Raw genomic sequence first — 18,284 nt, 5'->3', positions numbered from 1 at the left:
TTGCTCTGTAAAGCACTTTGGACTGCATCTAGCAGGAAAGGCACAATATAAATCAAGTGTATTATTATTCTAAATTGTGAACTTATTAACATTTCAAACATTTTAAAGTGACATGTACTGAAATTAATAATACAAGCAAATAATGACAAAAATGCAGTGTTATTCTTTACCAAGCCATGTAGATTTTGGAAAAGTAGCTAAATTAAAGAAGTCCAATTTAATTGCTTTTCGAAAAAAATAGAGAACCAAAATTGTGAGTTTAAAATAAACAAACAAAAAAACAAACAAAAAAACATCGACCACATATGCATGTTACTAGTACTGCTATATGATTAATGCTCAATGAATACATTCTCCACTGTGTTGCATTCACGGTCATTCTGGGACAACGAGCTCGAAGTTAAAATAGGAACATTTTGAGTACAGTCTACTCTATAGTATACAGTAATATATGGGATTTCATTGACTATAATGCGGTAACTGAACTAAACCAACTGGCTTTCTGGGATAGAGCTGTGTGAAAACCGGTCACCAGGGTGGGGCAAAGACATGTTCTGTGTGTTTCTCTGCCTGCGTCCTCATGACTGTCCTCTGTGAGACTAGAGGAGACATGCTGAATCAATAACTGGTTGCATGACTGACAGGAAAACCAGTGGGAAAGTAATATTAACTGGATATCATTTTACAGAGCCACATACACACAGAGAGAGCTTTTACTCACACAGTGTTATGCTCTGCTTTGTCTGTGTATAGCTCTAGCGAGGATCGACAAAAGGCCATGCATTGATCTTGTGACAGATGGGCTTTTGTGTGAAATCTACGAGTCACCACCGACATGACCTCCAGCGTCACACGTAGAGTATTGCGTGCGGGTGGGAGTTGTCTGGTGAAACGCATTGTTGTGTTGGGGGATGAGCCGTCCGTGGTGCTGCTATTTGCTCCTGTGGCTAGCGAGTTTCTCTAGCCTATGAATGGTCCACAAAGCTACTAATTGTGTGTTCTCTGTTGCATTGAACACCGAAACCCCTCAGGCACCATGCAGGCGTGTTTCTTATTTTAATAGCAACCCCAGTATCGTTGGATGAGAACACTGTGTACGGAATTAGAGCCACTTAGCAGGCCGTATCGCCATTGCTTTGTAAGGCTGCTGGCTAGCTACCGTCTTCCTCAACTAGCAAAACTGTTCGTGAATCCGAGGTATGTTCTTCTTTAGTGCTGCTTCATGTGCTTTTCTGTGCTATGTGTTATAACGACTAGAAAGCATTCAGTGCATGTGCAAAATGTGTTTTTATGTCACACATTCGGTATGAATTAGGAGACGTTTTAAAGGTCTCTTGTTTTGTTTGACGCCATTTGCCTGCTGGCTAGCTCCTCTAGCTAGTTAGCAGGGTAGCTAATGTTATTGTTAGCAACTTGGCTACTTTGTGAGGCGTTAGTGTAAAAGGCAGTTTCCTCTCTGCACCAAATGGGCAAGCACTAACTCCTGGGCAGTCATGTTTAAAGTGCCCTGTGTGGCCGCCTCCCACCGCATTTAAATGCCTCAGCTCATTGACAAAAGTGTAACGTACAGCTGTCTACTAACGTTACAATCCACAACATAAGGTCCCTGCAGCTCGAAGCTTTACTTTTTATAGCATTGACTTTTGCTCTACAAGTCAGCTGCTAATCTTTAGGTATAATGCTTTTAAATTAAACATGTTTCACTTTTCTGTGGTTTGGTCCATAGAGTTTTGCATTAAAGGAGAATACTGTATCTCTTAGTTTAAAATAGCTACATTTTCGCTACGAGAAAAGTTGTAATGCGAGTGTAGAATGTATTTTTCCTGGTCTATTTGTTATTTTACTTGCAGGGTTACCTAATATTTTTGACAGCCTGATTTAGTGCTGATGGAAAGCCTGTGTATATATATACAAAAACAACTACAGCTTTTAAAACCATTAACAATGTTTTATAGCAAAGGAAATGGAGGTGTATGTCAAATAATTAAGCGCTTTAAGCCCAGAATACTTCATGAGTAAATGATAAAGGTTAATGTTTTCCCTTACCCCTGAAAGGTAGCTCCTTGTTAAAAATCCACCATCTCTAACCCCTTTTTTTTTTATACCATTTCAATGAATACGTGCAGATCTCTAACCATATCTCCTCACTCTTTCTCCACAGCAACACGGAGAACCAAGATGAAGAAGAAAGCTCGGCAGCACCGGGTTGCGGTGCCGCAGAGGCCGTCGTCTCCCATCATGCCTTCCCCCAACAAGCAGATCCTGACGTACGCCCAGGCGCAGAGCATGGTGGAGTTCGATCTCGATGGCCGCCTCCACCGAATCAGCATATACGACCAGCTGGACGTGATCTCAGATGATGACCCCATGGTGCAGGAGATGATGGAGTGCACCAGCAATAAGGAGAATGCTGAGAAACCGCAGCAGGTCCTCCTGAGGTCTGTCCGGTTAAAAAACAACCAGGAGAAGAGAAACGCTGCGCTGGGCATCAGCAGTCCTGGACATGGAGGTGGACATCAGCCTGCTGCCAATACCGGTCCAAAACTCAATGAGCCTAAATTTCGTACGGTGGAATATAATCTTCCAGCAGTTCCTAAGCGCTCATCCGCCTTTTATAAATACACAGAGAAGACAGAGGAAGAGCTGGACGAGGACACGGAGTACGACATGGACGAGGAGGATTATGCCTGGTTGGATTTGGTGAACGAGAAACGGAAAAGCGAAGGGGTCAGTCAGGTCTCTCACAACGTCTTTGAGTTTCTCGTCGATCGCTTTGAGAAAGAGTTGCACTTGGAGAGTTTGGACCAAGGCGGTGAGAAGCACGCTCCCATTGACGAGGACGCCGTCTGCTGCATCTGCATGGACGGAGAGTGTCACAACAGCAACGCTATTCTGTTTTGCGACATGTGCAACGTGGCCGTGCACCAGGAATGTTACGGTGTGCCGTATATTCCTGAGGGCCAGTGGCTTTGCAGACACTGTCTTCAGGTACCCACCCAGCCTTCAGACTGTATCCTCTGTCCTAATAAGGGGGGAGCACTGAAAAAGACAGTAGACGAGCGCTGGGGCCACGTGGTGTGCGCCCTCTGGGTCCCTGAGGTCGGCTTCACCAACACCACCTTCATCGAACCCATAGACGGTGTCAGCCACATTCCTCCCGCCCGCTGGAAGCTCACCTGCTACCTCTGCAAGGAGAAAGGTGTGGGGGCGTGCATCCAGTGCCACAAAGCCAACTGTTACACCGCCTTCCATGTCAGCTGCGCCCAAAGGGCTGGCCTCTTTATGAAGATGGAGCCGATCAAGGAGGTGACGGACACTGGGGAGCCCACGTTCTCGGTGAAGAAGACGGCATACTGTGGAGCGCACACACCAAACGGGTGTGTGAGGAGGCCTCTAACAATCTACAATGAGGCCAAACCCAAAAACGGACTATGTAAGAAAGTGGACAGAGGGAGAGGTGCTGGGAAAGGATCGACTAAAGGAAAGAAGAAGAGTAAGAAGCCTGAGTCTGAAGCTGAGAGTGAAGCTGTGACTCCTGCTGCTGTGCCTACGTTTCCCGCTCACAGGTGTGCTTTAAAAGTTTTATTAAAGGGGCCCTTTCATGCTTTTTGGGGGTTTCCCTTTCCTGTCATGTTATATTGTTTTTATAAGTTCCAGAGGGAGTTTTCCTCCCACATACTGCCCTCTGACTGAAACGCCAATAGTTGGTATATTTTGTTTACTTCCGTGACATCACTGTGTAACACTCACGCTTCTCAGACTGGGCTCTAATTACAGACAGGCAGCACAGGCAGTATGAGAAACATATCATTAAAGCATGTAGACATGTCACAGATAAGACACAAAAACAAATATGAACCTGAAAATCAGCCCCTTTTTTAATGATGGTTATTATGTTGTGTTTTAGTGCTTTGATGCCAGGAGTGGTGATATAGGGAGGGTTTTTCTTTTTTTTCTCAAGGACACTGATAAGACAGTCTGCTGTTGATATACAAACATTGGCTGTTGTGGGGTTTGAGCACGAGACAAATGTTTGCCTTCGGAAATAGAAGCTTCAGTGATCTGCTGGCATGCATTTGCTCTGCGTCGAGTGTCAGTCAAATTCAGGTTAAAGCTTGTTTGTGGCTGTTAATTAAAAAAGAAAACGCAACCACGTGTGTAACAAGCCGCTGTATTATTCTTGGCTTGCATAATCCTTCAAGAAGCCTAGAAGCCTTTTGAAGTGTGCCAGCTGTTGGTATCTCTCCTTCTAATACCTATCTCCCTGGCTCCCCTAGGTTACAAACCATTCTCAACCAGGTGTCAGTTCAGAAGAAAAAAGCTTTTGTGGAGCTGGCCCTAAATTACTGGACACTAAAGAGGCAATCCAGGAACGGGCTCCCCCTCATCAGACGCCTCCAGACGAGCATGCAGTCTCAGAAGAATACGCAACCGGTTTGTTTATCTCTCAGTCAAACACAGGAGACTATCAGTTTTCATTTCGATTTGTATCTATGTGTAGTTTTTAGAAACTTGACTTGCATGCTCTCAACAAGGTGTTGTGTGTCTTCATGCTTATGTAGCCGTTTGCCGTAAAGAAATGTGAGAGAAACCCTCAGATGTTATTCAAGTTGACAGCCATTGGTCTGAATGTCTGTATTCTTATTATACTTTCCAGAAGCAGAATGAGGAGGAGAGCAGGGCGCTGAAGGAGCAGCTGAAGGAGTGGCATCGTCTCCGACACGACCTGGAGAGAGCGCGGCTGCTGCTGGAGCTGATCCGCAAGAGGGAGAAGATGAAGAGGGAGGAGGTATATAGACATTTATTTATTTATTAGGATACATTCCTTGAGATTCTCCAGGTGGGACTGGGACTTCACTTGTGTTCTGATTACATTCTGTCAAATACATGGAAAAACCTTCTTACGGTTTCCCTCTGTGCTGGTTTGTAGATTAAACTGCAGGAGAGCCTTCTAGAGATCCAGTTGTGTCCGTTCAGTATTTTGCTCCAAGGGCTATTGGACCAGCTCCAGACAAAAGACCAGGCCAAGATCTTCACCCAGCCGGTCGACATCAGCGAGGTAAACACGTTTTTAAGTTCTCTTGCTGAGTTTGAACGTATTATTTGATTGTGTTTTCTTTTTGGATGCCACACATGCTCCCAAACAATTGAACCTAAGGAAGAACAGGAACAAGGCGGAGAGAAATAAACAGCTAAACAATTGTTTTCCTTGTAATTCTCGAGAGAGCATTTGAGTTTTTTGGCGTTATCTTGATCTACTTATCTCGGATACTGTTATGTTGTTAATTGTGTGCAATTGTAGTGTTGTGGCATGGGGCTTCACCTTACTTGTTGGCAATAGCAGCACTTTGTGTTGGCTAATCAGGCATGTGAGATAGAGATCTGTATTGTAAGCAAAAGAAGAAAGTCACTGCAGCTATGATTAACTTTTTAAGAGGTTTCCAATCCAGATTTGTAACTACAATGGCCAGTCAGAGCCTTCCTGTTTGGTAAAGCTCTAAACTGGACTCACTGGTTCAGAGCTCAACACAATCAGGTTTTACGTGTTTTTCTAGATAACTACTTCAGAGATGTTTTTAAAACAATTGCAAGCCACGCCAACAATTACTTAATTCAAACTATTTTTGTGGAGTTTAATATCCAAAAGCCCTGACACACAAAGTAAAAAACAACCACCACTTATTAACCTTTTCTTTCCCGTTCATTGCATTTGAACACACCACGCTCAGTCAACCGCTCGCTCCCTGTCACAGGCTCGGATCGTAGTGGTTATAAATCAGCCCCCTTCTCCTGGTGTCGACAGTCTTGAGCAATGTGACTTCCTGTTGTGTGGAATGTGTAACTCAAGAGTAAGGTCCACTGGCAGATAGTGAGGGGAGAAGAAGGGGGATGTTTCCTGTCACTCTCATGCCCGGCTAGCTCAGTCGGTAGAGCATGAGACTCTTAATCTCAGGGTCGTGGGTTCGAGCCCCACGTTGGGCGCTGCTTTTGTCTCGGGAGGCCTCGTGAACCACGTGCAATACAACTATTTAATATCTTTATGTGCCCTTTAATGCTGCTGTTGCCGTGTGCCAAACATATTTGTTTTTTCTAAGTATTTATTTATTTTTATATTCCTGTATTTTACTCGCGTAGGGTGGACTAGCAAAGTAAGATTTTCATTGTACGGTGTAACTGTCTGTTTACTCTGCATATGACGATACATATCTTGAATCTCTTAGGTTACTAGTAGTTACTGAGCTTGAAAGAAAGACTTATCATCTGCATAGACGTTACAGTTTAAAGACTTTGTAATAATCTGGAATAATATTGGTTTTGCCTAAAAGTATTTTATTTGCTGTTGCTAAAGAGAATGAACCAACAGAGTAACATGATTTACTACAGTCATGCTGTCATGAATCACTTTAGATACTGACTGCAAATAAGGATATTCTTTCATATCAAAAGATCTAATGATTGTTTTCTAAATTCATTCAAGGGGCCTTATTATGCTCTTTGGGGTTTCTCTGACTTGTGCGTCATAAAAGGGCCTCTTTAATTCATTTTATGGTGTAGAAAATTTATATTTATGGAAAAATGCCTATCTTAGCCTCTAACAGATATCAGATAAAAGCAGGAAGTCTTATTTGACTGACAATCAAATAAACCTTCACTCGCCTTTTTAGATGCTAAAATAATCCTATTTGATCAAGAACGGTTGGTAGATATGCAACACACAATGATATCTGTTCAAAGTAAATATGAAATAATTCCATTGTATCTGCTGTTTCCTGTAGGTGCCTGACTACCCCTCCCACATCAAGCACCCGATGGACTTCTCCACCATGAGGCAGCGCATCGACGCTCAGGCCTACAATAACTTTGAGCAGTTTGAGAACGACTTCAACCTCATTGTGGATAATTGCATGAAATACAACTCAAAGGACACTTATTTCTACCGGGCGGCCGTTCGCCTCCGAGACCAGGGCGGGTCCCTGCTGAGGAAGGCCCGGAGAGACGTGGAGATGATCGGCTTCGACTCGGAAAGTGGCATGCACCTACAGGAAGCTCCGGAAATCAAAGCAGAAAGATCCTTTTCCTGGGAGGACGGTAAGACAAATGTCACTTTGACGTACCATTCAAACATGTTTAAAATAATGTAATAATTCCCACACATTTCAGTAAACGCTGTTAAACGTCACTTGAAAGTTTAAAACATACAAGCACTGAAATACGTCACAAAATAAAATAGAATGCTAATAAACCCCACATTTCTTAGTCACAAGCGATGTGTTTCGTGAATGACCTAATGGTGCTTGAATTGAAATGTTGCAGACGCAAGGTATTGTGGGTCCATTATGTCCATAAAGGATGGTCTAGTGTCTTGTAGCTACTTCCCTATCATCCAAAGGACTCAAACAGCTCTTGTATTAACTGCCACTTATGTACTTCCAGGTTATACAGGTTGGTTAGGAATCTTCCTGTGCAAAATTGACAACCACATGTTTCAATCTCCTCCTTCAGTTGACCGCCTACTAGTACCAGCCAATCGGATGCATCTGTCTCCAGACAAGCAGCTGCAGCAACTGTTGGAGAAGTTTGACCTGACCTGTGCCATGAAGTCCAGCCCCTCCCGCAGCAAGCGCTTAAAGCTGCTCAAGAAGACCATCAACGATGTGCGCAATGAAATGAGCCTGAAGAGGGTCCTGCCCTCCCACCACCATCACTATCATCACCACCATCACCACCACTCTTCTTCCTCCTCCACAACCCCCTCCACATCAGCGTCATCAACCGCCTCCCACCCAGAGTTGAGTAAACCTAAAGAGGAGACATCGAAGGCCAATGGGCACTTTCCAGATGATGAGGGTACGTATGGATTGGCTTTAGATTGGTCATTTTTCTGCTTGACGCCATGCTCTGTGATATTCACTTGTCCTGAATAGACTGAAGCCAATAAATGGTATCTTTTTGACGGGAATGGGTTGTAAAAAACCTGGAGTTCATTGCCAGTGGAACAACTGCAGGTTTTTCTGCCCAAAAAACACCAGTTTTACCAGATAATTCACACAGTTTCAATATTTTTGAACTGACATTTGTTCAAAATGTTCAAACCTTTTTTATTAACTCCAAAGTCCAAATCATAGAATCAACGTTGTCCATATCATCAAACAAGAATCATTTATAAAAATGTCTAAACATGGCCATAATGCAATACCTTTTTAGTATGCTGCGCTGGCCTCTTAAAGTGCACACTTGCTGAGTCACTTTACATCTGTGGAAGATAGCTTGCTCACGAGGTAAAGGGGGAAAAAGGAAATAAATATTCATTTTCCTCTCATTTTCGCTTCATGTAAGTGCCTCAGTGTTATGCTAAATAACGCCTTGTTTTACTTTTATGATAGACCTAAACGCCATTGAAAATGTGCCGTGTCAGCATTTCTGCAAGGACAAAGTGTGGGTGTTGCAGCACTTTACTGTAGGTAATAGCTTTATACCATAGGTCATATCTTTTGCCTCTGTCATGACTCGACTTTTATTGTAGTGTTTTGACTATTTATGCATAGCATTTAGATTTTTATTCCAAAAAGTAGGCCAACAATTTCATTATGCTCCTCTGCAAAGCTAATCCTTTACCATGATAACGTTTATTAAATTCCATAGTAATGAGGACAAAAGAGAAGGGGATTGTATGAATATAAATTAGAAAAAAACGGATAAACTGCACCGAAAATACAAAGAAAAAAAATTGTAATGCCTAATTAATAATAACTGTGACATTACAAATATGTATTGTACTTGAAGGGGACATATAATGCTAATTTTCAGGTTCATCTATGTATTTTGTGCCTCTACTGTGACATGTTTCCATGCTTTCATGTTCAAAAAGCTCTATATTTTGTGCCGCCCCTTAGCCTATCACGTAGAATGTGTTGGAGCGCCAGCCATGGAAGCACAAGTGTTACATAGTGATGTTAATATGTTACTGAAGTAAACAAAAGACTACACTAGAGATGCTTCAGGCAGGGGGGGGGGAGTGTGGGAGAGAAACTCCCTCTGGCGTTTACAGGCATACAAATCTATGACTCACTGCAGGAAAGGGAGAACCCCAAAGATCATATTAGGGCCCCTTTATTACTCACTTCATGTTTGAGTACTGTTTTCCGTATAGTCAGAACTAAACTGCTTTCTCCCTCTCCCCTACAGGAGATAAGTCTCTTCCTCCGAAACTGGAGCCTTCGGACTCAATCCCCCACCACATCCAGTCAGACTCAGACCCGGGGCCCCCCACCCTCAAACCAATAGACTCCGCCCCGGATCGTGAAGAAAAGCCTCACAGCAAACGCCTCAAGTTCGACAGGGAACTCCCAGACCTCCTCTGTTCCGCCCCGCGCCTCAACGGACACTCCCACGGCCGACTCCACAGCTCGCTGCTGGACGGAGACGTGAGCGTTGTTGCCACGTCGACGGTCGCAGAGCCCACGGGCACGGTGAACCGCCGGACCGCCGTGCTCTTCCGCAAATCGAAGACCACCAGCCCACGCAAACTCCCGAGGAGCGAGGAGGAGGAGAACGGCGACAGAAAAAGGGCCGAGCAGCAGCAGCAGCAGCAGCAGCAGCAGCAGGAGGAGGAGGAAGAAGAGGAGGAGGAAGAGGAGGAGGATGACGTTGAAGAGCTGGGCTCCAAATCCTTCCTGTCGGTGGTCATACCCAGGCTGGAGACGCTGCTCCACAGCAAGAAGAGGAGGCGCAGCAGGGAGCAGGTAGAGGCGGGAGGCGCCAAAGGAAAGTGCCCGATGAAACGCCCTGATACCGGTACGAAGAGTTCCCCAAAAACACAGAACAAAAAAGACTGAATAACACTTGTTATGTTTTAATGTGTCAAAGTGCCTTATAGTCTGCAATTTCTTTGAGTCACCATATGTTAGAATTGAAACGACATTTCTTTAAGGCTCTTAGGCCCAAAATACAAAATGTGGAATCCCAAAACTTACAAGTACAGCTAATAAAGCACATCAACACAACAACACACACTTGTTTACTCTTCTACATCCGTTTCCTTGTACATTTTTGTATTGGGATGTGATTTTGTTTTTATTCGGTTGTGCCTTGTCTCCTCTCAGGCTTAACTAGCGGGTTTCTGGAGGTGGAGGTGGAGGAGGAGCAGGAGCAGGAGCTGGAGGAGTCGAGCAGAGCCAGCCGAGCCGTGGAGCCCCGGCGACGCTGCGCCTCCGAGTCCTCCATCTCCTCCTGTAGCAGCCTGCCAGGCAGCACCAGGTGACACAGAGTCTACATTCAAATACGGCTAAAGCTGGAGATACGATTCATTGTAAGACATACTTTGTAATCTTGGCTTTCAAATGTATCATGCGTGTCTTTTCTGTGTTTCCAGCACTATTCTCAGTCTTCCTAAATGTGGGAAAGGGAAACCCGCCTTGGTCCGGAGAAACACTGTGGACGATAAGAGCGAGTTAATCGCCTGTATCGAAACAGGGAACTTTGCAAAAGCTGCACGAATCGCTGCAGGTAAGAAGACTGCATTCAATGTGTCCGATCTGTATGCGTGTGCGGGGGGAGCATTATGTTTACAAACTACCTGTTTAAGTCACCATTTCTAATAAGGGTGATTTAAGGAAATATGAATTGGTCTAAAAGTAATTTCAAATGTTACGGCCAGACAAGTTTGAAAGTAAAGAGTCCCTGAATCGGAGCCCGAATAATTCTTCTTGTTTGGTATTTACTGTTTGCTCTCTCACTCTCTAAAGGAATGTAGTTATTAAGAAAACAACTGACAAGTGATATAATAAGCAAATCAAATTGATGGAATTAGAAAAAGACTAAGTAAATATATTTAAAATGTGATTGTTTTTTAGGGTGGCCGAAAAAATGACCGTAGACTTTTGTGAAAATATATAATGGAAGCTTTGAATATTAAAAAAAGCTTTGGTATGGTAAACAGTTGTGTGTTTTCACAGATTTATGTAGGTTGTGTAAAACTTTCAAATGTCTTAAAGTGTCTCTTGAACACCATCAAAATGTTCCTGTTGAGCTTCAGCATTAACTTGTTATAATTGTCCCTAAAAGTTTAAACTTGATATAACTTGCAGACACCTGGTAAACAAACACAGGGTTGGAAATGAACAGGAGCTACTCGCCAACTATTGGTGACTTTTGGCAGTGACCGGTGACGCTCTGCCTGCCATCATGGCATGTAACCAGTCAGCATCTGGACTCCCTTCCCCTCATCTAAAATTCATGTTTGGCTAATGAAACGCTCAAAGTGGCTGGTAAATTGTAATATCTGTCATTCACCCTGGCTTTGAAATGAAATAAAAAACGTAATTTCCCACTTTCATTTCCCCCCTGCACGGCTCTGAAAGTGTGTTCTTGTGTTTTAATGTGTGGTTCTCGCTCTTACAGAGGTTGGCAACAGCAATATCTGGATGCCCGCTAGTGCTGCAACAGTTGCACTGGAACCCCTGAAGCTAATCTGGGCCAAATGTAGCGGATACCCTTCTTACCCTGCCTTGGTGAGTGACTTTTCTTTGGAGAGAAAGTGCGACAATCACTACTTTCTCGAACGTTTTTTTGTCACCTCTTCACATTATAACATAACTATGGCATCGAAAGAAGTTTACTGCAGCTGTTCTTTTAAAGGCGGACCTTTCCTATTCCCCCTCTAGATGGCACTGTTAGCCAGTTTAATTTGACCTTAGCATGAAAGGAGACATTATGAAACTAATGCCATGTTTGTGCAGAGGTTGAGGTTAGTTTATTTATAGAGCACATTCCAGATACCAAGGAAATTCTAAATGTGAATAATAATGGAAAACAAAATAAATTAAACAAAAGGACAATTCATAAAAGACAAGTAGTTGAAAATGCACATTGTATAGGTGCAAGGATAAAACCTAGTTAGATGACTTCTGGAAAAGCAGCAGGGGAGAAAGTTTTTTAGCCCTGATTTGAATCAGGATCTTTTTCAGGGAGACTTTTCCCCTTTGACTTGCATTGGGAAAGAGACGTCTGTAAATAGGAGTATATTTATTTTTTAAAGCTAAATAAACTACCCAGCACGAACACTTTGAAAGCACTTATTTAAAATCATTAGGCATTAAAAGTAGTAAAATGCGCTAGAAGCCCAATCCAGTTATTTTCCCTCTACATTCTTATGACTGAGCCAAGAGTGGGAGATCTGAGGCGGGGCTTAAGGAAAAAGGAAAAAAAGTGCGCTTGAGCGAAGGTTTGAGCCCAAAAAAAAAAAATGTAGTACAATGTTTCCTTCCAAAATGTAGTAGAATTATGAAGCAGCATAAAATAGTACAGTATAGTATTTAACTTAATGTACTTAGTTACTTTCCAACACTGCGTTGTGTATATCCAGTGTGAATTCAACGATATGTCAGATTGATGAATGCATGTATGTTTTCTATATGAGTATGTGTGTAATGGCCTCCCCTCTCTCCTCCCCCTGCTGAGCGTAGATCATCGACCCCCACATGCCGCGCGTGGGCTGCCAGCACAACGGGGTGTCCATCCCCATGCCCCCCATGGACGTGCTCCGCATCGGAGAGCAGATGCAGTACAAAGCCGAAGAGAAACTCTACCTCGTCCTCTTCTTCGACAACAAGCGCAGCTGGTGAGTGCCGCCGTCACCGGGGATGATTTAAGCTCACGCTGCTCTCCGCCAGGGAAAAGCTGTCAACGTGTCCGCAGGCCCGTCATTATTCTCTCGTGGCCATGTCTCATTATTTGTCTAGAGACAACAAATGGCTCCGGGGAATAAAGTCACCTGGATTCCCCCTGAATGTTTTTCAATCTTTAACAGCCATGTCTTTTAATCTGCTACTGAGAATATTCCACATCTAAGAGGGAACAGTCTCTTAAAGCCAATGTTTACCTACGCTTGTTTTGTTTAGTCAAAAGTTCAAACCCCAAAAAAAAAAAAACTGTATATCCTCACATTTGAAAAGCTGGAATCTGCAAGTGTTCGTTGCACTACTAGGTGACATGTCATGCTTTTCCGGTTATTACCCGTCCCCTTCTGTGTTATGAAGGGTTTTCTGCATGTAAACGGTCTGCAGAGTCAAAACCCTCAAAGTACACCCTGTAGCGAGTAAAACTCTAACACAGAAAATACCTCCCCAAAACGCCTCGTTGGTGAAACGTCATCATCCATTTGATTCTTCCGGGTACGTGCTTAATAAAGCATGTACCCGGAACTAAATGGGCCAATCCGTGGAGCCGTTACGTTAAGCCCCCGCTGATTGGTCCAAACTGACCAATCCACGGACTTCCTCACACACACACTCAGTGCATGCAGCTCTGCTGATTTCTCCTCCCTGGCTGCAGGCTGATAACAGACAGTTGGGATCACGGCGAAATTCTCTCTGCAGACCCATTCTCACAGCGTTTATCCACCTTTTTCTTACTCAATATCAAGCCACACTTATTGTTTTTATTTCGGCTGTGACTTTGTGTGTGTTCAGGTTGAGTTTGGCTGTGTTTCGCTGTGTATCGCTAAACAAGGAAACAACACCTCCACGGAGCTCAGCGCGATTCACAACGTACCGACCAATCAGAGCACACTGGGCTCACAGGGAGGGGGGGGGAGGGGGGAGCTGCAGCGAGCCGTTTAGTGGAGAAAGTGAATACTGCTGAATACACATACTTTACAGAGATGCTGTTTGCGAAACCAATGTGAGTTTGGAAAGTATTTTTCTATTTTAGTAGACCTCAACAATGGAATTATGATCACCGGAAATGGCCATGACACCTCTCCTTTAAACTGTTTTTGGTTGAACACAAAGAACTGGGGTTGCAGAATTTACTGTGATTTTAACCTCCATCTTTGTTATTTTATTCAAATAAATAACTGATTTCTATTAAATAAAAAATCATCTCAAACATCTCAGCTAAATATTAAAGGTCAGACGTTAATAAACTGTTATTGCAACATCAAAACTGGATCAACTTTTGGGCTGCAGTGGTTTTTTCGTCAAATGTTTAAGTTGTGCAAAATCTGTCAAAAATATAGTAACACAAAGGATGGCTGTTATTCTGTTTTCTCACCTGAAATGAAAGATTAACAACTTCAAACTCCATTCAACCCTTGGTGTTTTAATACCCATTCTGTCTTCCCCCCCCCCTCAGGCAGTGGCTCCCTAGATCCAAGATGGTTCCACTGGGCATGGACAAAACCATAGACAAAATCAAAATGATGGAGGGACGCACGTCCAGCATACGCAAGGCTGTCCAGATCGCCTACAGCCGCGCCATGAACCACCTGAGCATCGTGCAGGACGAGCCCGTCAGCGACCTCAGTGACGTGGACTGATGATACTCTGACACACACACACACACACACACACACACACACACACACACACACACACACACACACACACACACACACACACACACACACACACACACACACACACACACACACACACACACACGTACCTCTCCTGTACCAAATGCCTCCTTTTCCTCTAATGTTTACTGGGCACCCGCTGCAACAGGCGGTGTCTCCTCCTCATCCATTCCTCCTCCTCCTCCTCCTCCTCCTCACACACACTCCCACCATGTGCCGATGGGATACGGCTGCTGCTCAAATGAATGTGTTTCTGTCCTTTCCACCTGCAGGCTGTGCTTAAGCTCTTTATGTCCAACCCTCACCTTCCTCACTCTTTAATCATTTCAACACAAACATGTCAGTAGCCTTACCAAAATTGTAAGACAAAAAGGTTACACGGATTAAATCTCTGCTTATCGGTCCGTGATTTTATTTGGCAGGTAGCCAATCATGTTATTTAAAAATTAGCATCTTGTAGCTGGTTTATGAGTTAAAGTGGATAAAAACATACATTTCCTGCCTATATGAAAACTTTTTTAGTTGTCGCCAAAGCTCACGTTATGTTGCATGTTCATACTGCTCCTTCCTTTGTATTTAAACTGTAAATAATGTGTACAGTTGCCTGACACTAACTTATTTTGTAGTTTTGACATCAGTGGGTACTGTACAGGAGTTTTTTTTGTATTTATACTTGATGCATTCTTCACACGAGAAGGCTATTTTGCTGTTTGAACAACAAGAAGGACAAACAAAGCCTTAATATTAAGGAGATTAGGGCTAAAATATAATGTTTCTTAAAAGTATGAAAGTATTCCCTTTTTAAGTTATTGAAGTTTATAATCGTAAACTTCCATTTGGCATTAATCCTCTTTTGTATGGAAAATAGTTCTAGTATATTTTTGTTCATATATATTTATATGATTTGAATACACGGTTATACAGTGTGTAAGTCTCTAAAGCTCATACAGGCAGTCTGAAGTCCTCGACCCGTAAATTGTTCTCAAGAAACCAAAAATGTTGCTACCCAGAAGTTTTTTCGCTGAAATGTTCTGTGTGAAATTGTTGCCAAAAAGGAAAAAATAGTATTTTTTATGTGATACATTTGACTGTTACTCGGTTCTTGCTGTGCTCGTAGGGAGACGCTCCTGCGATAACTTATTGTAAAGTATTTGCATTACTTTATATCCAAGGAATGACGTTGCAAACTGATTGTGGTAAAGTGGCACATTTTGTGATGGATACTTGCCTTCTTTTTTATTTTGTACTTTTTTAACATTTTTTTTGTTGATGTACTTCAAGACATTTCATTTTATACTGTTTCTCTGGGTAGCATTGGGTCATTTTGGTATATTTCATTTTATACTTAACTGTAGTAGTTTTTTAATCAGGTCATATTAAAAATTGCCTGGACTTTTCTTTCCTAGCAAAACATAAAAGATACAAATATGAACACATGCTTCTGTTGTTTTGTGTGACAGTCAAGGATTAAAAATGTCCTATTGTGCTTTTTAAGGTTTTCCATTTCCTGTAGTGTGTATCTGTGGCATAAGAGGGACTGGACATTCTCCTCAATGCCTCTGAAAAGGTCTGAAAGTCTTTCACTGTTGGCAAAGGGGCGGACAATAATTCAACCTACCACCTGCAATATGGCACCGTACCCTGCTCATCTACTCAGTTGATAATTGTCCACTTAAATTCTGTAGAAGTTGCCAGCTATGTAATATATGCTGCTGCATTCCAGCAATGTTATATTAATTTTTGAAGATCAAAACTCCGATAAGAGGACACCAACATGCATACAGCTACAGAATCCGTTCAAGCTTTAAAATGGTCCAAACATTTTGTAATCTGTCTTAATTACTGTACTGTTCAGGGAATATTCTGATATCTTTAATATAGTTACATTACTAGAAATACAAGCAGGTTTAAAACAAATGTTTCGGACATCTGATAAGTGACATTTAAACAAAGGTGGGAGAAGTATTCAGATGTTGCTATTAAGTAGAAGTACCAGATTGTAGGAATACTCTGTTACAACTAAAAGTCTTGAATTCAAAATATGAAGTAAAGTAAAAGTACAAAAGTATCAGCATCAAAATATACTTAAAGTACCAAATGTAAAAGTACTATTTATGCACTTCGGAATGATATCATATCTTTTGATTATAATTATTGAAGCATTAATATGTTTGTCAAAGGTGGTAAAGGTGCAGCTAGTTCATTATTGCATTAACTTCAGGTTAGTTTCAGATTTTATTCCAGGTCCAAACTAAAGTGTTATTTAAGTGTTGATTATGTTTCATATCATTAATCCAAATTTGTCAAAGTAACTAAAGGTATTAAATAAATGCAGTGGAGTAAAAGTACACTATTTACCCAGGGCTGCCAACATTTGAGTTCAGCTTGGAGTGAGATTTTTTTTGGTGAACTGAAAAAAGAAACGTTGATGTGTACAGTGTTGTATTGAACATGTACAAACTAGGGTTTCCCATTAATGTACCGGGCGCTACAGTGGAATACTTACATACATAGTGTACCCGCGACTCTTACAATGAAGGCTCGGTAAAGTGCTATTTTACAAGTGGGGGGGGGGGGGGGGGGGGTCCTCACCTCCTCTAGGGAGGTCCGGGGCATGCGTGGGGGCATGAAGATTTTTTTAAATATTGAAGTTAAATGGATCAACCTGGTGCATTTTGAGAGCAAAATGAATTCATGGATACATCTCTCAACACCCATGTGACACATAACTGTAAACAGATTTTCTTTTTCTTTATGGATATTTTACAAATCACTCACCTTTTAAACTGTATTCTTGTTTTACTGTCATATAGTATTTCATAACTGTTTTTCATTTATTCTCAGAAATGGTGACCAAACCGTTTGAGACCCACTGAGATAACTAGACTAAAGTTAACTGTCTAAACAGAGATTCCCTTACTTCACTGAGCTGTAGTTCTCTCTCAGTCTGACAGGACAGAGCTCTACTTTTCCTTGTTTTAGAAACAGCTTTTAATATCCGTTAAGCCAGGGGTCTGAAACCTTTTTGACAAAAAGAGCCATTTTGCTCCTTTTTCCCAAAACATTTTTTGTCTGGAGCCGCAAAACATATTTCATAGCTCGATAGCTAATAAAGTTGTATTTATTGTTATATCAGACAAAAACTATAGTTTTTTTGCATTTAGTAGGCTATTTATTACATTATATACAACTGTTAACCTCTAATAAGAAACAAATAACTCCTATAAGGAGAATTAAAAATAATACACAGGGCTACTTTAAAATAAATTAAACACAGCACTTGGGGAGTCCTCTGCACATTTGAAGGAAGAAAAAAATATTATTAAAATGGGCCCACTTTGAAATAAATAAAACATAGAGCTGCACCCTAAAAAGAGTTAACGGTGGGGTAGGTAAGATTGGAGAAACCAGCTCGAGTGCGCTAGAATTTGAAAATACACAACCGGAAAAAATATGCCTCTTCCTTCAGACTTTCTTACAGAGTCCCTCCTCCAACACACACGAACGCGCATCATCAATGAGGCCACGACATAAGTTTGTGAATGTGCACAGATGGAAGGCTGACAGGCAGGTAGGCCATCCAATCATTTTAGCCGGGCCGGTTTAAATGATTGGTCGTGCTTTTTACAGCGCTACGGCTTCCAGAGATACATTTTTGTATTTATTGTCAAAGCATTTAATATATTCATTGCTATCGGGACGTTAAGAGCATTCCATGGAATATAACAAAAAGTGTTTTCTGAAATAAATTACATACCCCATTGAATTATGACTGAAGATTGTCAGCTGTCTTCCTCTCCCGTGTTGTTCCTCGATACGTAAAGGCTGCAGCACCGTTGACAACTTCTCTCTACACATCAAACATACCGGTAAACCAGCATCGTTTGCTGTGAAAGCATATAACTCTGTCCACGCAGAATTGAATTCC

The 18,284-nt window shown here is 42.1% G+C and overlaps 1 protein-coding gene across 2 annotated transcripts; it reads left to right on the top strand.

Moving 5' to 3' along the window:
* Positions 1-577: 577 nt before the first annotated feature.
* Positions 578-15,788, top strand: brd1a (bromodomain containing 1a). Of its 2 annotated transcripts, XM_079654001.1 has the most exons (13): positions 579-1,197; positions 2,162-3,566; positions 4,278-4,434; positions 4,658-4,789; positions 4,931-5,059; positions 6,777-7,089; positions 7,504-7,848; positions 9,187-9,795; positions 10,104-10,257; positions 10,373-10,506; positions 11,401-11,510; positions 12,465-12,619; positions 14,134-15,788. In XM_079654001.1, the coding sequence occupies exons 2-13, from the start codon at positions 2,179-2,181 to the stop codon at positions 14,315-14,317; spliced, it is 3,810 nt and encodes a 1,269-aa protein (XP_079510127.1). In that variant the 5' UTR covers positions 579-1,197; positions 2,162-2,178; the 3' UTR covers positions 14,318-15,788. The 2 variants fall into 2 exon arrangements, with proteins under 2 accessions (XP_079510128.1, XP_079510127.1); XM_079654002.1 differs by lacking the exons at positions 12,465-12,619; positions 14,134-15,788 and having other exon boundaries at positions 578-1,197; positions 11,088-11,417.
* The last annotated feature ends 2,496 nt before the right edge of the window (positions 15,789-18,284 follow it).

Source organism: Notothenia rossii (assembly GCF_949606895.1).
Source record: "Notothenia rossii genome assembly, chromosome: 10".
In the NCBI taxonomy this organism is placed as follows: Eukaryota; Metazoa; Chordata; class Actinopteri; order Perciformes; family Nototheniidae; genus Notothenia; species Notothenia rossii.
Note: the sequence above shows the minus strand (reverse complement) of the source record. Positions and strands in the feature narration are given on the sequence as shown.